The sequence below is a fragment of the Magallana gigas genome, chromosome 4 (genome assembly GCF_963853765.1).
Source record: "Magallana gigas chromosome 4, xbMagGiga1.1, whole genome shotgun sequence".
Taxonomy (NCBI): Eukaryota; Metazoa; Mollusca; class Bivalvia; order Ostreida; family Ostreidae; genus Magallana; species Magallana gigas.
In genome coordinates this window covers 10,803,191-10,827,719 of record NC_088856.1, presented here as the reverse complement: position 1 = coordinate 10,827,719, position 24,529 = coordinate 10,803,191, and the positions used below count along the sequence as shown (strand labels likewise).

At 37.2% G+C, this 24,529-nt stretch overlaps 1 protein-coding gene across 14 annotated transcripts in view; it reads right to left on the bottom strand.

Moving 5' to 3' along the window:
* The window catches only part of LOC105348068 (filamin-A), a 55,456-nt gene that overhangs the window by 21,357 nt on the left and 9,570 nt on the right, over positions 1–24,529 (bottom strand). For 6 of the 14 annotated variants that reach the window (XM_066081259.1, XM_066081264.1, XM_066081261.1 and 3 more), the window contains exons 3-21: positions 17,452–17,703; positions 15,250–15,347; positions 12,854–13,120; positions 12,430–12,507; positions 11,547–11,709; positions 11,202–11,234; positions 10,622–10,657; positions 9,285–9,491; positions 8,889–9,026; positions 8,408–8,671; positions 7,949–8,142; positions 7,356–7,613; positions 6,994–7,020; positions 6,070–6,415; positions 3,663–5,699; positions 2,468–2,641; positions 1,904–2,227; positions 1,424–1,718; positions 1,039–1,192 (exon numbers count right to left, since the gene is read on the bottom strand). In XM_066081259.1, the coding sequence (XP_065937331.1) occupies positions 1,039–1,192; positions 1,424–1,718; positions 1,904–2,227; positions 2,468–2,641; positions 3,663–5,699; positions 6,070–6,415; positions 6,994–7,020; positions 7,356–7,613; positions 7,949–8,142; positions 8,408–8,671; positions 8,889–9,026; positions 9,285–9,491; positions 10,622–10,657; positions 11,202–11,234; positions 11,547–11,709; positions 12,430–12,507; positions 12,854–13,120; positions 15,250–15,347; positions 17,452–17,703 (5,345 nt within the window). Of the gene's footprint in view, positions 1–1,038; positions 1,193–1,423; positions 1,719–1,903; positions 2,228–2,467; positions 2,642–3,662; positions 5,700–6,069; positions 6,416–6,993; positions 7,021–7,355; positions 7,614–7,948; positions 8,143–8,407; positions 8,672–8,888; positions 9,027–9,284; positions 9,492–10,621; positions 10,658–11,201; positions 11,235–11,546; positions 11,710–12,429; positions 12,508–12,853; positions 13,121–13,335; positions 13,375–15,249; positions 15,348–17,451; positions 17,704–24,529 lie in introns of those variants that run through there. The other 8 variants (XM_066081269.1, XM_066081273.1, XM_066081263.1 and 5 more) reach the window with 7 other exon arrangements.

Below are 24,529 nucleotides of genomic sequence, written 5' to 3'. Positions count from 1 at the left end.
GTACATGTATTTTTAAAAATGATAATGAAATTTGTCCATTGAATATCTAATACAGATCTAATTTATTTCTGTATTGAATAGATCTGCCCGTTTCACATTAGCAACAGTCAATGAACTCTTGGAATGGGTGGGAGCTTGTAACATTGAGTGGCTCTAATTGATGTAAACTGTAATGGCTTCCCTTAACTCCAGTGAAATTCTTACATCTATTTTTATTGGTTTCTTAACACAACAATTGTAGACATTTTTCAAAAGGCATTTTAGTTTGCTACTTTGCTGAGTTCCCATAAATCAACTCATTGAATCTCTTATACTGCATATTTTTAGATTCATTCATAGTTGTTGAATAAAAAAATTTTCCAAGAGAAAGGCTACTTATTTCAAGCACTCTGCTTGCTATCCTTGAATACAAATAATTTTCAATGGTGCATGTTCACTGAATTTAAAAATAAATATTGAAAAAATCAATAGACAGCTTAAGTGAACTATGAACCAGTCTCTGTGTCAAACTTTCCAAAGTTCCTGTAAGAATATCTACGTCATTTTACATTACACATGACTATCAGGTGTCAGTGTGTATATTCCCTATGTTTATGGATGAACAGCTGAATGTGATGTTCATTCTGTCATGAACTGCAAATTCCCAGACTCTGACAATAACCACAGGTGTTTAACAGCAAGTCTTGGTGAGTCGCCTCCCTTCTATCAGAGCAGAGTGTGTACTTTTAGAGGATGTTCAGAATGCACTCTAAGGGACCTGTTCACATTCTCGCCTCTCTGTACACGGACTAATTAAGTGCGCACTTTTCTACCGCTCCATTGTAGAGAGAGAAACTTCTGATTATGCAATACCTAACAAGAATTGTCAGAATTAGCTTTTCTAGTCATTAGGAACATATGTGGAGGTTTCTGCGGTTTTGATGATTCTATTCTCGTAATATTTAGTTCCTTGCACAAAGGAGTGGAATGAAGGCAAGGAAACTCCATAATGATGCTCAGCCTCTCTCTGATTCACGTCAGATGAACTTTAACCCTTACCTTGATGAGAACTTCCAGATCAGCAATACCGGCCTCCCTGGTGTCGATGAGGAAGGTGACAGGTAAACTGGCAGGAATACTATCCTGGACACCGGCACCAGATAGACGGACACGACTGGCATCCACTCCTGGTTCAACATTGGTGGTGAAAGGACTAGAGGAAAGAAACACTCAAAAATGAGTATAATATAAGAAAATTAAGGCACTTGATGATATTAATATGCAAGGAAAAGTCTTTGCTTCCTTTCCCTACATCTGTTACTGTATCATTTTCATCCATCTTTGAATATCTTACTAACTCGATGTGCAGTAGGCAAGGGTTCATATTAATTTGTTTAAAAACAATGTAAAAAATCATAAGTTGGTCACAAGAAATGTAACTGACCTTCCTGGTACATGCTGGTTGGCGTATTTGACATCAACTTTGCAAGGTCCTTCTTCCACTGGGTAGTAAGTGGCATCGACCACCCCTTCAGCTACGGGGGTCAGCTGAGCTGGTTGGACACGTCCTCTCTGGTCAGTGCATGTGACCTCTAATGGAGCCTCTCCGGCCTCGGTGGTATCCACGGTGAAGGTTGCTGGTGCACCAGTCTTAACTCCCATTGGCTCAATGCCAGGTCCATAGCATTTGACCTTCTTAGCATCTACTGGGTTCTTTACTCCGACACGGAAAGGAGAGTCTGAAATATCCACATGGCTGAATGTTAAAATCCTATCTGGACTAGCTAGTTTATTTCGGATAGAATATTTGCTCATGTTCAGAATATTTTTTAATTATCTTGTCTATGGAAAGAATTTATTATTGATAATAATTTCATCCTTGATATTTGTGGTCATTATATTTTGATGTTTAATGCTAACTTACTGGGAATTTCCTGGTCAGCAAATTTGACGGAGACATCGTACTCTCCAGGTTTGCTTGGCAGGTACTCAACAGTACAAGTACCATCCCTGTTGTCCTTACAGTTGATGGGAACCTCCGAGGGTCCGTCAATGGACAGTCCCAGACCGCCCTGCCCCGCCCCCTTGATGTCGATGGTGAAGACTTGGGGCTGGTTGGTGAAGCCACCCTGGAGTCCTGGTCCGTAGGCCTTGACACGGCTAGCGTCACAGCCAGGTACAGCTGCTACCTTGAATGGACTGTTGGGAATTGCCATGTTGTCATAAGTGACATCCACATCAATGTTTCCTGGAAAGGTTTAAATGTTTATTTTGAATACATGTATTGGTTACACGTGTCAGAATTCCAATACTTTGTACTCAATAATGCAAGTTCTGCATCTGATTTTATGCGTGATTGAAATATTCTTTGTTAAACTTGTCTTCAACTGTTAAAGTGAAGATCATTGAAACCCATTTCTAAAGTGTGTCTAGTATCTACTATAGGAACCGATTTTAAAGAACATGCAACAGGAAAAATATATCATACCTTCCTCCACTGGGGTGTAGAGTACGTCATAGGTACCGTCCCCTTTGTTGGTGACCGTGGTGTCGTTCTTGACCCCTGAGGGGTTGTTGACGACAGCGCGGACGGTTCCTTCCCCAGAGGGAGACACAGTCTTGGCATCCACAGTGAATTCTGTGGGAGAATCCAGGTAAACTCCTGCAAAAAAGAATGGAACGACATGAAAACAATGTTATAGATTCATGCAAGCATTCATTTTTTCTGACAGGTTATAATAGAGGAGATTGCTATAGGTTTACGGAATATTCAGTCTATACTTTTAAGAAATATGCAGAGGTAAATGCATAGAAGTTAGAATATATATTTGGTAATTAAATATAGGGTAAAATTATATAAATACTGGATTGTTACTAAAAAATAAATATTAAAATAACTTATAAAAATTTATATAAAATATTAACTGGTCTTATTAAACTACTGACATACAATTAGTAAATGTTTCATTTCAATTCAAACTATTTAAAACAAAAATATCTAATCATGAAGCTATGACAAAATGAACTGTTCCTTTCATTAAAGAATGAAAGCAGCTATGAGGGGGGATCATAATCAGTGCTTTTAATATTCATCATGCTAACTGCTGCGTTGTTTAGTTTAGTCATTCATAATGATAGGTGCTAAATGTTCATCAAAAAATACTTACAATATACATGAAGGGGAAATAATACTGTACATAGTTGGGATACTATACATTAAAATGCACTTCTATATGTTTGAGTATGAATATGTTTGGTTCTATATTTTGGATCAATCAGTATAACTCTAAATCATACAAATGCATATATATTCTTCAGAATAACATTTATGTGTCAAAATCGAAAATAAAATGAAAATGCAGAAGCATATGTGACAAGTAAAATTAAAATATAAGCATGACCTGCTCAACAGAAGAAAAGTTATATTAAGCTAAAGAAGAAAATAAAAAGATTAAAAAAAAAAAAAAAAAAACATCCACAGAGAGAGAGTTAAAGTTCTAAGATCATGCCCACACAGACACAGTCATATTTCAAGCCTGCTGAAAGTTTGCGTTAATAATAAGCCATCAGTCCTGTCAAGCGCCACCTGTTAACAGAAAGAATCAGGGGATGACAACTCTTGCTTTGTTCAGCCACTGTTCAGTCATTCACCATGCTGAGAGAGAGAGTTGTATATAATTTACCCTCGGGGTTCAGGCCTGGTCCATAAACCTTGACTCCACTAAGGTCAGCCTCAGCCAATGGTTTCTTCTCGTAAGCGGAGGGCCTGACTTTACATTTGAATGGCGACTCTTTGATTGGCTTGTCATCATAAGTAACACTGATGGTGTATTCTCCCTGTTCTGTTGGGTAGTATGTCACAGCAACAGTACCGTCTGGGTTCTGCTTGGTATCAATAGTTGCCTCCTTGGGCCCTTCAATTCCGACACCAATAGCACCAGGGTATTTGGCATTTCTAGCATCAACAGTGAAGACAGCAGGCTTATCTGCAATGCCATTCTTTAGACCTGGACCATAAGCCTTGACTCCACTGTCAGTAGTGTCAATAGGCTCACCTGATGGGGGTCCAATCTTAACCTTGAATGGGGACTCCTCCAGAGGCTTGTCACAGTGGGTCACCTCAACCGTGTATTCACCAGGCATTGTGGGAACATATGTAGCTCCAAAGGTTCCGTCTGGGTTCTGTTTCATGTCAATCTTTGCCTCCTTGGGTCCATGAACCTTGACCCCAACAGGCCCTGGTACAGCTGCCTTTCTAGAATCGATAGTGAAGGTGCATGGTGCCTGTGCATTTCCTTTCTCCAGGCCTGGACCATAGGCACGGACACGGGTGTCTGCCACATCCTTGCTTATCTTGGCCTTGAACGGAGAATCCTTGATGGGCTTGTCTCCATAGGTGACATCTATGGTGTAATCACCAGGAGCCGTGGCAGTGTAGTCCACATCAATGGTGCCATCTGCCTTTGGCTTCAGGTTTGGTTTCACTGGAGCTGGTCCTTTCACTTTGACATCCACATTCTGTCCCTTTGAAGGAGCATTTCTGGTGTCCACAGTGAAAGTGGCTGGGGCATTAGCATTTCCATTGGTGAGTCCAGGACCATAGGCAATGACCTTGGAGGCAGACTCATCAGGCACAATCTTGGCCTTAAATGGAGAATCTTTGATGGGCTTATCTCCATAGGTGACATCAATGGTGTAATCACCAGGTTTAGTGGCAGTGTAGTCCACATCCACTGTTCCATCTGGTTTCTTGGTCAATTTGGGCTGAACTGGTGCTGGTCCTTTCACTTGGACATCCACATTCTGTTTAGGAGCAGGTGCTTCTTTAGTATCCACAGTAAATGTGGCAGCTACATTAGCATTGCCTCCAGTGAGTCCTGGACCATATGCTTTGACCTTGCTTGCTGCATCCTCTGGTTTGATAGTAGCCTTGAATGGCGAATCCTTGACCTGTTTGCCATCATAGGTCACATCAATGGTGTAGTCCCCTGGTTTGGTGGGGTGATAGGTCACCTCAGTGGTAGTGTCTGGTTTCTTCTTCATTTCGACCTTAGCATGACCTGGTCCTTTGACCTTCACATCAATCTTCTTCTCGGGCTTAGGGGCCTCTCTGGTGTCAACAGTGAATGTTGCTGGCTGCATAGCAAGCCCAGTGGTCAAACCCTCTCCATAGCATTTCACCTTGTTGGCAGCATCTTCTGGTAAGATCTTGGCTTTGAATGGTGAGTCCTTGATGTGTGCATTGGCGTAGGTCACATTGATCTTGTACTCTCCTGGTACTTCGGGGTAGTAAGTGACACCAACAGTACCGTCAGGGTTCTGCTTGGTCTCAATCTTAGCCTCCTTGGGTCCCTCAATGGTGACCCCAAGTTCTCCTGGGGAGGTAGCAGCACGAGAATCAATGGTGAATTCAGCTGGGGAGTTGGCATTACCTCCCTTGAGACCTGGGCCATAAGCCTTAACTTTACTGGCAGAGTCGGGCAAAACATCCACAGTGAATGGAGACTTGGGAACTGGGCTACCTCCGTAGGTGACCTCCACTTTATGGGGTCCCACCTCAGTGGGAGTGAAGAAGGTCTGGTAACCTTCAGGGGTTGGTTTTTCCTTTAGCTCCACCTTCTTTTTACTGGGCATTGTGACTGTGACCTTGGCTGGTGTGGTGGATTTACCAGCAGATTTTGTGATAATCTGAATTTCTCTCTCTTTATTTACTGTCATTGCTACAGAAAAACAGTTGCTATGACAACACAAAATTCATATGTGAAGTATATATGAACACAAAATATAGCAAGAATTTAAAATATAATCATAAAAATTCAAAAAAGAGAAGCACACAACTTATAAAAAGTATTGTTAAATTTTCTGAAGGGCTGCTTTGAGAAAAGGATTGGATATCGAAGACTTGGATGTTAACAGGAGCAGAGATTTTGATTTCAAAAGGATGTTAAACTGAGTCTATCAATTTCTTAGGTATGCATATCAAGTTTTCGAGAGAGAAAATCAAAAGGTTAGATACCGTCATATAAAAAAGAAAAGCCTCCTCCAATTGATTCCCGAAGAATTTCGAAAAAATTTTGTGGTAAAACTTACGTTTATCAAGTCCTACGACCTTGACCTTGCTGAGGTCAATGCTGGCCTCAACGGGGACCTTGATGGGACTGCTGGGAATCTCCTTGCCAGCGAAGTACACCGCCACAACATAAGTTCCAGGATTAACGGGTTCATACTCCACACGGAAGGTTCCGTTTTTCTGGTCAGTGGTCTTTACAGGAACGTCACGACCATTTCCGTCAGTGAGGGCGATGCCGATATCTCCTGGCCCTGCAGATGTGCAATCCACAATGAAGTAAGTCTTGACCATGGTCTTGACCCCTTTCTCAACTCCTGGTCCATAGACCTTGACATTGGCTGGTTTACTGGGCTCTCCAACTTGCACCTGTCAGAAGAAATCAATTTGTTTCTTTAATACTCCAAACTTTCTTTGTATTATTCTCCTTGAAAGCATAATTCACACATTTTGAACAAAACATTGAAAAGATAATTGTGGTGGTGTTTATATATCTTAATAAGTCAGGGTGCAGGAGTTCTTGGAAATCAAGCAGAAGATAAAATGACTATATACTAACTATAGGTAGATATGAAAATTGAAATATATCTCCTAAAATGTCATGGAAAGGTTGTTTAATTTTACACATTATGATAGAAAAAATGTGTAATGTCTATATGGTTGTTTGGTTGTACATGAAAGAAATTAGATACGAATGATGAGTTGATAGGTAAGAAATATAATTGCTGTACAAGTGATCGTAAACATGTTCATTTATGAGACAAGTGCATAATTGGATGATTCACACTGAATTCATAAACACTATTTCTTGGAATAGAACCAGTTTCTTCAATCTTAAGAGAATAAAAGGATTATATAAGGTGGTAAGTATACTGGTATAAGTGAATGCATTAAATATAACTGAACAATGCATTATAAAAAGTTCTTTGTCAAAATCCGATACAAACCTCATCTACATCTGACTCGATATCATTCTGTACAAGAAAGTATCATAAATCTGAAGAACTTACTCAAAATAATGGCAGTTGACTTTTTAGCTGTTTTTTTTTCTATCAAAATTACTCTTTTTAAAATGTGAATAAAAGGAATCTAAATCAGAGATGTCAATCAGTTTGGAAGATGACCTATCAAATACTATGTGACGATATGGTGAGTTTGGGACAACCTCTCATTCACTCCACCCACACAATACGAAAATAAGATATTACCCTGAATAGTATGTTTTGGGAGTTGGACCCCATCAAACCCCACCACTGAAACCCCACCTAATCATGCAAACCTCATCACCAATGTAATGATGAGAACTTACCCTGAAGGGTGAGTTGGGTATCTGTACCCCTCCCCAGGTGATGGTGATCGTGTGTTTACAGGACTTCTTGGGCATGTATTTACACTGGAAGGTCCCGTCCTTCTTGTCCAGGACCTCTATCGGGACTGGCTTCAGGTCCACATCCAGACAGCTCACGCTCAGTGAGGCCTTACCAGCCTTCTTGGCGTCCACTGTGAATTCTGTCCATTTGTTCTGGACCACTCCTGACTTCTCCAGACCGGGGCCAAAGGCTGTGACCTATATACCAAATATAAACAATAGTTGCATTTGAAATCACCACTTTTCATTATTAATTAAGCTTGAACAAGACATGATCAATATAGTGGTTATATTAAGATTTGGTGGCATCAATTTTTGAGATTTTGAAAAAATGACTGTTTTGAGGATATGTAATTTCATTGACAATGGTCCAATTCTGTTGTGGGTTTTTTTTTTTTTTTTACCGTACTTCAATCAACATCTGATCTTATAGATGGACAAAATAAAGTTATCCACAAAAATAATGTTCATTGAAAAATGATGAAAACACAGAACATAAGTACAAACACATGTAGTTGCTGCTTAAATCTGACCTTTGATGCATTGAATGCTTTGGTTTCTGGTTGGATTTGGACCATGTAGGGAGACTTGGGAATGTCGTCTTCGTTACAGAGGATGTGGACAGCATACTCCCCTGGGGCGGTTGGGAAGTAGGTCACATCGGCCGAACCGTCCCCATTGTCCTTACAGTCTATCTTAGCCTGGGAGGGTCCCTCAATAGAAAATCCTGTAAACAACAAACATACAACACTGCAGAATCAAGCAAACAAAGCATATAACTTGAGATGGAGGGTCCCTTAATAGAAAATCCTGCAATCTATCAATCATACATGTAGTATAGAAACTTCAAATCAACTCAAATCATTTACATACAGATAGTTTTTTGCTTCTTCCAAACCAAACTTTTTCATCTCTTACCAATACAAAATATATGGCTAATAATCGGATTCTATCTTGGATTTCTAGAATAGACAATTATATCGGTCCCTTACCGAGAGCTCCAGTCTCTCCCTGGGTCTCCACGGTGAAGCGGGCAGGTTGGTTGACCACACCCCCCTCCAGACCTGGGCCATAGGCACGGATCTTTGATGTTTTAGCGGGGCCAACTTCGACCTTGAACGGACTCTTGGCAATGTGCTGCTCACCGAATGTGATATTGATGATGTACTGACCCTGTTTCAGGGGGATATACACACACTCATACACACCCTCCTCAGTCTTACTCTTGGTACATGTGCACTTAATTTCAACTCCACCTATTGAAAACAAGATATATTACATGTATTTAAAATCTAGAATCAAACCTTAAAACAAATAGATTCAGATAATTTTGTAAAAAGTTATAATATTATCAGAAAATCCCATTACATATTGTTACTTTTATCACAGAGTACAGTTCAGCAGAAGAGCTGCCTTATAATATTATGCTACACTACAACAGAACTACATGTTGTTCTAACTGTAATATCTCACCTGGACCAATGATGTGAACTTTGACCTCAGCTGACCCTGCTCCTTTGGTGTGAACCTTAAAGTCAGCATTTTCATTGACCCTAACTCCTTTAGGCTGAATGCCTCTACCAGTAGCATAGCACATCTTGGCGTTGGATGCTGTAAAAAATGTACAATTGTTAGGTGACAAAATACATGCTGAAAGTTCATTTCTGTTTATGTAAGACTTCTTTGATTTGAATTTGCAAAAACTAATACACATACAGCAATGTTGTTTTTTTTGTTTGATAAGGTACAGATTTCAATCAACGATGGGATGATTTAATATCAAATAAAATTCAGTTGAAACCTTTATCAATAATAGGACAACATGTACAATTGCTACTGGTGTAACTGATTGTCAGCAGTGTCTCTTACCTGGGGATACGTTGACGCCATAGGGACTTTTGGGGATCTGCTGTCCAGCAAACATGATGTTGATGGAGTGGAGGCCCTGCTCCATGGCAATGTATTCCACCAGATAAGTGCCCTCCTTACCGGGGACAGGGGAGATGCTGGGGCGGATTGTGTCCTTCCTACCGTGGGGGTCAAGGATGACCACATCAATGCTGCCTTTGCCTGCTTCTGTCAAGGTAAAGGGCAAATCGTTCAACCAAAGATCAAGGTGAAATGATGTTTTTTTGTAAACATTGTACATGCAAGTTTGTTTTCTAATATATGAATGGGTTTAATTTTATGCTATTAGATGAAAATGCTGAGCAAATTCTAGACTGATGAATTGACATTCACTAAATTTGGATTCGTTGTTAAGAAACTAACGGATCTGAGTTTTAATACAACTTAGTATTGTCTACAAATAAAATGAAATGGCCATTGCTACAGCTGTACAATAGATAAATTTCTATGAAGCACATTCCCAATTTCTAATAACTAAATGGTCTTGTATAAATATATACTTCTAGTTCTATATATTTGTATATCTCTGCATATTTTAAACAACTGCCTCTATTTCATGAATACACATTACTCCGACTATTTCATTCAATATTATTCTTACTTTCTACATGTGCAAATACATGTATTACGTACAACACCAAATTGAGGATAACATGCATGTCTCCGTTTCCAAATTCTAGTCACATATGACTAGTACCACAAAACTCAAGATTTTTTTTAAAGCTGTTAAGAATTTGAAAAATAAAACTTTTTTGCTGTTATCATACAAAAAAGGAAGTTTTATTGAAACAAGAATTTTAGCAAGGCAAAAAAAAAAATAAAATGACATAGTTAAGCTTCGGAGTAAAAATGAACAAAATGACATTCGGGTTAGTGATTGACTTTTGTATTTCATGCAAATTTTTAAACTTTAGAACAAAGACATTACCAATCCAATTTTTCTATGTCAAATGCCAATAAAAAATAGATTTCCATTGATGAATTATTCAGAATTATGAATGAATGAGGAATTTAGAGTTATTTTGGTAAGCCTTTGTTTGAAAAATGATGAAATGTGATCAAAATCACGGGAACTGTTGCACTGGAAAGGCATTTTGTGTACTGGTAATTGTATCCCTAAAAAAAAGGAGTGCAAAAAGGTCAGGAGCTTCAGTGGAAGGTTAATCCCCATTCCTTGTGAAAGCCTAAAAAAAAAATAATCTCATGTCTGAAAACTACATGAGAGTATTTCTTTTCTTGATGCCATGAACCAGATAGGAGTTGCCTTGGTTACACAGGTGCATTGTGGGTAGACTTACCTTTCTTTCCCGAAGCTACTACTATTTTAACTGCATCTATAGTAATGTGAAGTAGGGTAAATTGCTGAGGAGTGGTTATATATATATTTATATCAAAGATTCTGATATATCAATTCAGAGAGTACATCAAGAGAAAGAATTGTATACAAGATTGTGATATATCAATCAATAAATCTCAAAGTTCAGAAAATAATATATATGAGATTATAAAAGTTCAGAAAATTTTTTAAAAGATAAAGACAGACTTCTCTTTTAAAAATTAAAAAAAAAACATATTTTGTTTCATATTTTCTTATTACCCCTACAGTACATAATACAGCTAAAAAGTGCAAACTATAAAGCTTAATAAAATGTCCCAATTCCTTTATACCACTCCCTTATCATAAATCAATCACCAAATGCATTACATATAATGTCCTTATAAACTTTATTTAATCAAGTGTAATTGTCTTCATTTAACCATTGATGGAATGTAGAAGCAGAAGTTAAGGCAGTGAGAGGCAGTATACATGTAATATAGTGTAGAGTAAGGTGTGTATATTCCTGGTCTATATACCAATACTACAGAGGAGAAAGTTACCTATGTCACTTAATAATTCTGCTGGTACTGCATCTATCAAAACAAGTCAGCACACACTCACAACACTAGTCTACCAACTCATTGTACATATGTATCACATTCCATGAATAGATATATATAGAGAGAGATGCACATGATTCATGATTGAGTTAACTCCCTTCGACTGGCATTATTTTTCTTATTGAAAATTCACACAAGAAGTATAACCATGAAACTTGATGAATCAATCGTAAAATTGCATAACATGACATATTTTCACTACAATGGTCTTTAAAATCTTTAACTAAAACTTTATTTTTATTAAAAAAAAAAAGAGATAAAAAGCCAAACAGAAGATAAACTCACTCTTTGTGAAGACCTCGAAGTAAGTTCTCTTGGTTGCTATGACGCCGGTCTTCTCCAGACCTGGTCCAGAGGCTGTGACCTTGGTGGGGTCACCAGCCGCTCCCTCGACCTTGACTGAAAATGGAGACTTGTTGATTTCTCTGTCACCAAATTTGATGATAACCTGTCAAAAAAAAATGTAATGATCAGCTGCTAATTATTTTTTTTTACTTGAAATAATATCTTAATATGTAAAAGCAATAGCATTCAAAAATTACAAGATACATGAATTACAAGTAAAATTAAAGGTAAGCTAATAAATTTTCTGTGTTCCCATATACAGAATAAAGAAAAAGACTTGGTCACTATCCCTGTATAAACAAAATTTTATATTTCAAAGAAAAATGAGTAAAATACCTTGTCCTTTTTACTTCTCTTCATTTTTAGCTAGGTTGTTCACAACAGCTATCTGACCAGAGCTTACTAACACTATAGCCATGTCAACATGTTTGTGCTTTGCTTTTATTTACATATCATAAACTGGACCACTTCATATCTGCTCAGTTTATGATTTACAGGTGATTTTATAGCAACAAACAAATTGTTCTCAAAACTGTGTAGGTGTTCTGTATGTATACCAGGTCAGAGTCTATTGCCACTGACATCAAAAGGTAATTCAGGTTAAGGTAATTTGGTCATTTTCCTTTGAACATTATCTTAAAATTTGTCAAACTTCAACCTCACCCATCAGATTTTTCATGAGGATTTTTTCCTTCTATGCAATCTTTAGATTGACACTTCATTGCATAAGCCAATTTATGATGAACAAAATTGGACACTATCTAAGGACAGTATCATATAATTTAGATTTTGTTGATGTCCTGACAGAGTTGTGTGCCCTTACCTTGTATTCTCCCTCCATACTGGGTACGTACACACAGGAGTAAGTCAGATTCCTGTCGTTGTTAAACACGCACTCGCACTGAAAAATAAAACAATGAAAGAGATAGAAATATCAAATGTTGTAAATTATTTCAAAGACTTCGCAAAAATATCCAAATCAGTGAATATTACTGGTCACTTCTTTTGATAAGAAAGTTTTCTTGTTGTAGGCTTGTGAACAACTAATTAATTACATCTTGCTACCGATACTACATTTCTTGTGCAAGTAATGCTCATCATATCTGATTCAATGCTTATCATATCAAAAGAAAACTATATTACACATATTAAGTTCCCTGTGATTTATTTTGTGGTTTTTAAATGCTTTACACCACATCCTCATCCTCTCTAAAACCCCTCCACAATGCCCCCTCCCATGGACTTACAGTTTCTTTCTTTCCTTTGGGGTTCAGTACAGTGACCTCCAGGGATCCCTTGCCAGCACTGAAGGTTTCCACGGTGAAGCGGGCAGGTGCTCCGACCTGGTTGCCCTTGGGCTCCAGACCCGGTCCGTAGGCACGGACACGGTTTGGGTTGAGGCGTGGTCTGACGGGAGCCCCGGGCTTCAGTTTGGCCTTGGGGAACTGGGACAGGTAGGTCATCATGGACAGCTCGTCCACCTTGGGATTGGTGATTTCCTCGGGCTTAATGAGCTGTTACAAACAAAAACATACCAAATTAGGAATCAAAAAAAATAACCCAAAAGTATTGCATTCATTAGTAAGGACTAGGAGATGCACAGCTAAGCCTATCAACCTACTTTGATTTCATTTGAGCTGGCCATATTTAATTTCACTAATATGCAAAGAACCGCAACTTACATATGCATCAAAAGACACGACTATAAATTTCATATACCGGTACTTACTTTCTTTTCATCTGAGCTGGCCATATTTTGATTTTACTTCCAAAATTTTCAAGAAAAACAAATCATGTATGTTTCACACCCAACCAAAATACACACAACTAACACAGACATCTGTTGTTGTCCTGTGTAATCAGAGTCCACCAATAAGGGAGGATATTTGTATGGGGTATTCAAAGCCATAGACTTTTAAAGACATCAAGCTTGTAATATAATAGCATCATTTCACAAAATTTCTAAAGCACATCCCACAAGCCCAAAAATTGTTTATCTATGTCTATATAGACCCCTAATGGAATGCATTTAACCGAGGCACACAGTTATCAATTATTTCACAGCTAGGTCATCAATGGTAGATAATTAAGAACGAAATATTTTTTCATTAATTAACGTTACTTTTCTAAGAGTAAGAGTTATTCCCCTTTTCACACACCAGAATGTACCCTATGACCAAGAATTAATGCAAAAACATGTTTTAATTAAAAAAAAAAAGATTGTACTTGTAGAACTAAAAACATGAAAACTTTTGTCATGCCAATCGATATCTACAGTGGTGTATCAAGTTGTCAAAAAATTAAAAAATTTTATAAGTATCTCATCGTCAAAAAATCTTTAAATCTAACTTTCCAACAAACTTGAAATAAGGACTGACCAAAATACGATATCTGAACTGGAAAAAAAAACATACAGAGGCCTCACAAATGTGATAAAGAGAAGGGCAAGATTAATAACTGTCAAGAAAATACAGTTTTTTAATTTTTTGTTTCTAGCTATCGTTAAACTGTCAAATGCATATTTGATACCAGAGGGCATTTGAAAATTGTGTTATCCATTTCAGCTAGTGCATGAGCCATTTTAACAACGAAGACTGGAGCAGACAGACAGTATATATATTTATTTCTGTCATGTATATCTAGTCTCTGATCAGACACATGCCTCAAGATAACCCTGTCTGTGTATATACACACAAATCATATCTGCTTCAAAACTCATCGCAAAACATGAAAAGTTACTTCAATTAGGTCTGAAGTTTTCTTTTATCACTTAAGGTTTAAACATTTCTGTGAAGAAAATTTTTTTTAGTCTTTTTTGTAGAGAAGTCACTTTTTATCTATCACTGTTAATGGTGTGTCAATTGCTTTCAGCAACTTTCCTTGTCGTTTGTGAAATTAACATATCTGTTTCCTTGTCGATGAATAAAAGTAATAAAGATGACTTCATCCATTATCATATGCTTGGTCTAACTTGCTTTAGTTTGGATGTTTTACTCTACATGTAATAACCCTAAGTTTTACTTCATTTTCCACAATTTCCTTCTTCTTTCATAAAACCTTTCATCAAAAAGCTGCTATATAATATATATAATTAAGAAAAATTCTCTGGTTTTTTCGCCTGTTAGTAAAATTTTATTTTATACACATTGTCAATGTACTTTGCGTGTGCATGTGCATGTACCTTACCATTATTTCAGTATTGCTATTGATTGTATGTAATAACCTATGCCATAAGATGTAAGTCTTGTGCAAATAAAGAATGTTATATCACGTGAAGATTATTAACAGATAATTACCCATATGAACCTGAAATTGGTAATTTACCCGTAATCACTGCCCCCAAACCACCTGGACAAGTGACTTCAATTACCAATTATAGCCTCGTCTTAGTGGAATGCTTTAATTTTACATCATGAAATTCCTACATGTTGTTTCAATGATAAAAACCTTGTTTTACTCATGTTAGAGATAAACTTGTTGTGATGCAAAATGTTCAATTCCCTTCCTTTTCCCTATTTTTAACTTCACTTATCCGTCCACTAGCCACTCATTTGCTTTCCTAACCCTCCATCTCAGTGCAATATCAGCAGCAACCAAGATACAGAGAACCATTTTTTCAGCCAGTATCCCACAGACGTTATACCTGAGGAATATCCAGCCATTTCTCAGCATTGTCCATGGCCTCCTTGGCATTTTTCTTGGCGTTCTTGGGATTCCAGTCCTCCCAGTCAGGGCAGAGACCTGGGGAGAGAGAAAACAAAAATCAATCAAAGAGAGATAACTCCACCACACCTATTGCACTACACGGTGACAAGAATTTTGTAGTAATTGCAAGGGGCTGGTGTCTGAGGTTTTTTGAGTGGTGCATGCATTCATTTAGGATCTCCGTAACGACTAGCATCCTTGAGCACTACATCCACTCCCGAGATCAAAGGGGTATATAAGTCAAACATCATGCATTGTTTATAAATACGGTACTTGACTGCGAGACCAGCCTGCTCTTACAGTACATTGTAACCGACAAATCTATACAGAGAGAGACCTACTTTTGTCAGCTGTATTATTCATTTATTTAAAAAACCAGTTAGTGAATTACGGCGCCCATACAAATCTTATCTCTACCGTAGCTCTCGTTTGACAGGACCACAATTGTCACATAATCTCGCCTTAAAAGGGGGCATTTCTACAAAGGCGATACTGACACCATGACATGGGGGGTTCAGAATCAAAGACTTAATTAACGACCGCAGGTTAATTTACCTGTCGGTTACAGGTATCGAACAAAAGCTCACTGCTTTCTTTGAAATAAATGGAGTTTAAATGGATGGCATGTTATTAATATAACGAAAACTATTGTTCATTAATATAGAAGCAAGAATTAGTCATGGATTCAGCTGTCACGCAATACCTATATTAATACAATATAGCCTAGAACTTCTACTTCATAAAAATGCAATTTACATTTTCGATTGGAAGCAAATAAAGATTGGGGGGGGGGGGGTTGGGGGTTGAAATCATAAAAAAACTCTAAAATCTACAAAATCTTCACAAAAATGCAAAGGACATGATTAACCCTGCACTCTAGTTGTTATCTGAAAAAATTTGAGTTATTTATGTTTTATTTATCAAAATACGCCCACTGAGAGATTAAAAGCTTTGATACATAGATTCCATCAAACTGCCGAAAATCCATCTTACAGGTTCATTTGTATGCAATAGGTTTTTAGGAGCTTTTTTTTTAACAATCTGAAAACCTAGGTGTGTAAGGCCAACAACTGTCGAAAGAGAAATAGCTGACTAAGAAATGTTAATGCTTTATGAAGGCATTCTGAAGGGAAGCATCAAGATTCATTTTTATTATTTTTAGGTATACTGCCATTTATATAGCCTTGATCTTTGGCAGACATAAAATGACAACAGCTATATTTGAGCTGACAAATTATTTAATTCTGGGGCTGAGTTAGCATTGTTATATAGATCCAAGGCTACTGATGTTATATAGATCCAAGGCTATACAGAAAAACTGTGCAGAAACACCTTATGTTACCAGGGTAGCTGATGAAAGTATAGGCTTAGAGTGCATTTCCAAAAGACTCTTATCAGAAAAATGCACCCACCCAATACAAACATCCACCCACCTAGGTATCCAAAAAATAAACTAAAAACCAGTCCATCCGGTGACAGGGCTATCAAATAATATATTGAAATGCAGACTGGTTTGATAGCAAAAATGGCTGACAATTAAGTTCAACTTGTAACTAGGCCGGCAATCGTTGTCAACCAAAACAGGTTCACAATAGCCAGAGAAGTGGTCCAAGGTCAGTGTGATATGATGCAAATTACTATCTCTGAAGTCTAAATTTTGCAAACACCAACCATTGAGACAGTAATTCAAAATTAGTACAACTTCCATTTAATCAAGTCTTCTTATTTTCAATTTGAATCAATTATCCATGCGTTTTAGGAGGTATATATGGGACACCTTGATATTGTTCTTTCTTTCTTTATAAAGAAAATTCTACAGAATCTGTTATAAATGGGTTTTTTTCCACAGCTTTGATGTCTAACAATGAAGCGCAATAAGATATAGTAAAGGGCTTTTGATCTCCCAGTCACAGTTTTGAAATCTGCCAAATCTTTTACAATTTTTATCTTCTCATCTTAAATTTTGAAATGTAAATTTTTGGTCAGAAATTACTAGTATACAATTTAAAAAACTTTAAAATGCTGATTATATTTTGAATATACCGTTTATATCAATACTGTTATTCACATTAACATCACAAGATGTCCCATACAACTTAAAGAATTTAAAATTTCAGCACCAAATCAGTGAAATCATTACCAGGTCCGACAGCATCGACAAGGGCTCCGATGGCCCGGCCGTCGTTCCAGTCTGTGGTGAAGTTTTTGATTGGCTGGTCGGGAACCTTGCTCTGGACCCAGTTGAGCAGCCTCTGTTTGGGGGTGGGGCCACCCTCGGATGGGGTGGGCTCCTCTCCCTCCCACATGGGCATAGAGATTGAGTAGTGTAAAATGAGGGTCCATATCAGACCCAGGATCAGCTTCAACTTACAGTCCACAATGTCCGAACTGTCTGTAAGATAAAGCAAGGAAATTCAGGTTAGATTACTAGGCTTACATGTATATATATCAAAGGTAATCAAATCTACTCAGATAATGTAAAAAAATCTAATATCAAAACACATAAATATAAAGTTTCTAAGGATAATGATATTGATTAGGATAATGTGATTCCAGGTGCATTTTCCAAGTTTAAAATAGGTTTTTATCCAACATATATGTACTGAATTATTGATTTCATCTGTTTATACATGTATATCAGCATATACATGTATATGCAGTCAGCAATCTAGCTGACTGATGTCTTTTTCACATTTACTTAAAAATTTTATTAGCTGGCTTTACAATTTTTGACCACTTTCTCAACTCCCTTCCAATTTTTTTATTTTTGTGTAATCTCTAAATCTCCTTCATGCATGTGTTTGCTGACTTGTGAGAATGTATCTCTCCATTATTTATAAACAATTCTGATACGGATCTTCAATAAGCTGCAGTGAGCGGCCAGTCTACAGTCTGCTTACTCTCCTTGTTGATAACTTATAGAGATAATTACAAAATCTTCACATCTCAAAACAACCCCACAAAACAACTGCCAACTTTAATGTACCTCTGTTGAAGCATTTCACTGCTTTTTGATATCCAACATCTTGAGATAATTACAACAACACAACAGACTCAAATATAATGAAGTTGTTTTTTACTCTCGGCTATGCTTCTTACTAAACCCTTACCCAAAGCTTCTCATATCTTTTACACTTTGAGAGTACTTAGTAAGCATTTAAAAAGCTCATATCCCAATATTTGTCAAGACATTTAAGTCTTTTAATAAGGCCATCTGCTTAAATATTCGACCTGTTATTTATATATTTTCTTTAGAAAGGAAGAACCCCTGGTAAAGTTTAAAATGATTCACTGATGATTGAAAAGATAAACATTTAAATAAGTTTTTTACAATTAATTCATTACATGGAGTAAACACTCGACCCTTTCACTTGTTCAATAGGTTATTTAAAAACATGTTTTCTTCTCTACTGCGTCTGCATTCCACAGACATATTTTAAATGCAGATTGTGTGGTTAAGTCGTAAGCGGCACCTTTCCCCCAAACCCAAATAAGGCAAGAAATCAAATAAGCGTAAAACATCGTAAACACTGCCATCAAGAATATTTATGTTATCGCAGGTTCTCTAACACAGGCCACTTCCGATTGGGCTTAAATTTACCGGCAAACACATTGTTCATTCCTTAATTCGGACACTCAAAACATGTAAAATAATTCGCAACGGTAGGTGAAACTACTTGTAAACACTCAACATACTGTTGGAGTGAGTCAAATATCGCAGATGGACTTAACCTTAGAAGCAGGGTAAAATCTCATTACTCAGCAAACAGCGGACGCGAATTACTGATAATTTGGTATATAACCCCGTATTTGTTAAATCAGCAGATATTACCTAGATACCTGTGTCGTTACTCAGGTGTCAAGATTTACCTGTTGGTGTCACTTTTCCAGGTTTGTTTGAGGTGGCGCGGTTGTATAGGAATCTTATTAACAAAGTGATGGCAAAGCGTAATTAAATGCCTGAAAGGGTACGACATTTCCATGCTCCCTAAAAACTTTAACTGGGTCAAATACAGTTTTGGGGTGGAGATGTGGGGTAGGATATCAGTCAGATCCTTATAATACCCAGGGACATCCAGAGAGATTAACACTTCATCCTATACATTGTTTGCACCAGGACCAATTTTAATTTAATAATTTTGCAAATACAACAGTCAGTGTGTATACACAATCACCTTTTCTTTACCATATCTTACAATATATTGAGATGGTCTCAGTTTCATGCCTTAGCTGGTGGTTTTCGCATTCTAAGTCTACAGGGTCAACAGGTGTGTTACACCCTCTCAGTCAACTGAACACCAAATCTGACCAGTCCGACATGCGAAAAATAATAAGTTACCTTAAGATACACACACATTTAGCCTGGATTCGTAAGCTGAATAAGACAATTGGCCGATCAGCACTTTTTCTTGATGAATTTTCGGTTCATTACAATTCAGCAACTTGCAAAATCATCAAGAATTGACTTTATAAATAATTTTTTTATAGTAGGTACATTTGTCCCTGCATGTGTATCTGTTTGCATCTGTAATATATTCATCACCTTTTTTTCATTCAGCATATCATATTGAAACCTGTCACAGATACCAATGACTCATCATGTGTACTATAAGTCTGTTATAAGCATACGTTAAACAGGGGCATCATTGCATTTCACTATTAGACGACAATCAAAACAGTTGAATGAAATTCTTGCATGATGCTTCACCAAATAAAAATTCTACAACCTGAACTATTTAATGCGCAACCATTAAAAAATAAACTACACACGAAATTACAATATTTGACGTAGGCGTAAAGGTATGCATTAGGTGTTCTGTTGGTATCAGCACTATACACAGAATTCTTACGTGGGCCGAAGGAGAAATTTATCTCTGCATAAGTCTGAGAGAATCTCATATCCTACCCAATAAATTTAAAGAAAATAACATCAAAGTTTTGTGAATCATCGGCATAGTGTATCAACAGGTTTACAATCTATTGGCTTGAAATTTTCAGCTTCACTCTGACAAGTTGTCTGAAGGCATTTTGATCCCCGAGTACTTAAGCATGTGGGCTGAATTAAACAGTTTGAATCAACTTTAAAATTGTAAGAAAACAGCCAGATAATTCATCAGACAGCAACAGTATTTGTCGTGTCAATTATAAACCAATTATTTGTAAAAGATGCAAAACTTTGCCTGTCAGACTCAAAAACTAGAATCACCTGTTCTCTCTCGCGCTCTCTCTCGCGCTCTCTCTCTCTCTCTGTCTCTCTCTCTCTCTCCCCAATCTTATATATTTCTTATGCAATACATTTAACACTTAAAACAGTAGGAAATTACAAATTCTCCTTTCCACCCACCAGTTGCATAATCCTATAAATGTCGTAACACCAAACTTGCTTTGCCCACTTAAACAAAAGTGTTTCCTCGCTGATAAAGGAGAGAGAGAGAGAGAACAGACTGCTGAGAGTTGCGGGTGTCAACACATTCCTCGATTGCTCCACTGGAGGAAGTGGTCGCGCTTTGAGGGCGAGACTTCTCCTCTTCAGCTACTATTCAGAGCACTACCAGGAAACCTGCCTATATCAATGTGAAGCATTCGAGACTTCAGAGATATTACAGGAATGTTGTGACTATTAAATAGCTACCATAATACTGAATCTTTTTTCACACATTCTCTGTGGTTTTACATAGGGAGACTGGTGTAGCTACCATAATAATACATTTCCTACATTAGTTTCATATAGGCGGGGCTGCAGACATAGCCTTATCCATGTACTAAATGGCTGACTAATGAACATCAGAGTTGATACACTAACAACTCCGACCTTGCGTGGTAAACATTGTCTTAATCATTAACCTCTCAGATTCCTCAGGTGCATACAAATTCTTTTTAAGTTAATACAGATAAAACCCAATTTGTCCCCTCCCGCTTTTCACCCCCCTTTCCCAATCGCCTCTAATTTCCCTGTGTTTATGGTCTATGCAAGTACATGTACAGGAGGTGAAAGTTCTTGCCTAACATTGCAGGGCCATTTTTTACCTGTATAATAACTGAACACACCTCTACTCCAATAATGAAATGAGAAGCAGTGACATTGATTTGTGTACCAGCAGATTACAATTATAAGCATGTTACAGATGAGAAATGGTCTCCTTTTTAACATCATAGTCTATGAGTAATAACATTCATTGGCTGTATTACATAATTCTACCTATACAGTCTTTCTGGGAATGACAGTAGTTTACCTGTACACCTGTATGATCAACATTTATGAGCAAACCTTAGGCTAAAAGAGAGCATCGTTTTTGCAAATGCAATTAAATTTTATTTTTTTTAGTATGGTTCCGAATAAGGTTTCGTTTTAATATGAAGGATATGCTACAAATCAGAATCTATGACCATCCTTATAAACTGAGTGAGCTCTACTAATTCATTCAATTACCTTTAACCCTTGCAGGTATAAAAATGCCAGACAATCTACGATTGCCCTTCTGGTTTTATTTGGCCATTCTCTGCCCATCAGTTTACATAGAACCTCACCCCAATCAGCATGTATTGGACAATTCCGCTGATAAGATCTCCAGATCTAAGCTGTTCTATTCAATCACCTCTATGGGTGGTTGTTCTAAACTATCTGTTGATACGGGTCACTGCTATATTTTTCAGGTAGTTTACTGCCTTTATTATCACTTGCCAAGTGAAATAAAGGCGAGACATTGCTGACAATAAAACCAAACTGCAGTTTAACTGTGGATTTCTGTAGTTTCAAAGAGGAGACGATGCCAAGTTTCCCTTCAATACTGCTAAATAATGTCGGTGCACCCTTTCTTCACATCTATTTTTATTACAATGTTCTACCTAGATGCATGGACACAAACTAAATCTCCATCTAACATTCAATTTTACAGCCGAATTATTTCAAGTCCATGAACTTCTGAAAGCTTTCAAGTATTTTCTTTCTTGTTTTGGCATGTGCACAAGAAATGCATTGTTTGCTGGAGTTAGATTTGCTAAGCATGTAGGATTTTTCTTTCCATTTCTTCCCTGCCAGTCAATAATGAGAAACAAGGCTAAACTCTTCAAAACTGATTTACCATTCTGCCGAAAAACATATGAGAATTCACATAACAGAGATCCTATTGTTTTTTTCTTTCACAGTGGAGAAGTCTAAAAAGCTGCTAAATACAGAGAAAGCCTGTTGAGAAATCAGGATAACTAGGGTACTTAATCAAGGGCAAAAAGGCAGAAACCTTTTGTTACTTAATAGTTTGAGTCCCTTCCTCCCCTTTAATACCCCTTTAATACCCATACACCTGAATATTGCTGACAAATGCAATTGATGAAAAAAAAAAATTCTTAATATCTTTTTATTCTTCAATATCAAATATTCCGTGGGCATATCATATATTCTATGAATGACCCAACCCTCAACAAATAACTTGTCTGTCGCCAGATGTCTTAAAGATGTCATATGATTTGTTTGCATGTCTATCGCAGAAGGTGAAGTAAAAAAGAAACATTTGCAGACACAAGGGTCTCCAGATTAAACGCATGTATTTAGTGAGAGTCATTACAGTTTCTAGGACTTGAGGGTGGGAGGAATTGGGTGTGGGGGCATCACCTGGCAGTGTCCTTATCATGTCAGTTGACCTTATTTACCATTCTAGACTAATAAATTACCCACAATTCATAGCCAATACATTAAACGAAAGTCTACTTGAGACAACTTCATCCCTGTTTAAACACTTGAAGGAGGCATCTGTTTGAGTTTGGAGAAATGGACAAGAAGATTGACCTTATTTCTGGTGAACACCTTAATTCACCTTTCTGAGTGCCCTAGGTATAAGGAGTCAGCTCACCTGATCCTGCTGTCACAAGATGTTACCATCAGTTTATTTCAGTTTGTCTGACGAAGTATGTACTTCTATTGCTAATGGACCAGACTAGGTAATATGCAAATTCCATCAAACCATCATTAAATTGGTCAAGTACAGACACCTGTATATCTGATATCCAAATTTACCCTACTTACCAGGTATAATAAGATACAGATTATAATTTGGTCAATGTTGAATATTTGGGATATACAAGAACTTGATGATCACATGAAAACATAAATTAAAGTGCATCTGATGTCCACTAGAAACTGTCATCTAAATTGAATGCATATAAGAATTGCATAATAAATGCGACTGCATGCATATCAGTGAAGGTTGTACATTGCATAATGTGTTTATTGTACTTCAACTAATTCCTACCATTGAATAATTGAATGGGGCACATTGACTGCATTTACATTGATCATTAAACTGTGCCAGTAAGCAGGATATGAAACTATTACAACAATTCCTTTCCTAATGAGAATTCTGTAGAAATATTGGCTTAATAAAAGACCATGAAATTTATTCAAAACATTGGTGTATATCCATTTCTTTTATATGGCCAGTAGTCAATCATTTCTAAGCTAGAGTATTAGAGATTGAATATCTAGACAATATCAGCAAAATTCCTACATATCCACACATATCTTACACACATTTTTGCCTTGCCTCATTTATTCAGATCGACACTTGTACCTGCCTTACCACTAATGGGCCTCTGGCTAACAGCCTCGTGTAAACAAAGTCGTGCACAAAGTCTGCAGTGCACCTCATCACCGACATAACCAGTGCATTTATAAAGGACCCAGACTTATGCACACTCTTAGTGTGTCTTTGATCCTTCAAAATCACTCCATGTTTACAGCAGAACTTTACATGCAGAGCTCAGAATAAACATAGAATATGATTTTTTGGTTTCACATCGGGGATTCTAAGATTTAATGTGGATAAATTCTCCAGTGATTTTTTTGTTTAAACATTGAGATTTCAAGATTTAATGTGGATAAATTCTTGTATGAGATAACAACATTAAATGCATTTAAATCTCTGTCTTTAATCTTCCCATCAGCACTGTGTAATACCTGCACTTCTGATTCTTGCAGACCTATCAAATGTCCTACTTCTTCTTGAAATGTTTGAGCAAGCTCTTTCACAAATTGCTAAATTTTATCTGCAAAGAAGGAAATAACAACTAGGCCACATTGTATTTGCTTACAAATTACACAGAACAGGTTTCCGAAATGGCTCATCTTCAAAGTGCAATGTAATTTGTCTGGCAATTTGTTTCAATGCTGTTCTGTTGCATTCCTGGCCTAGGTAACTGCACAGAATTAGCCCTCTAAGTGCCCC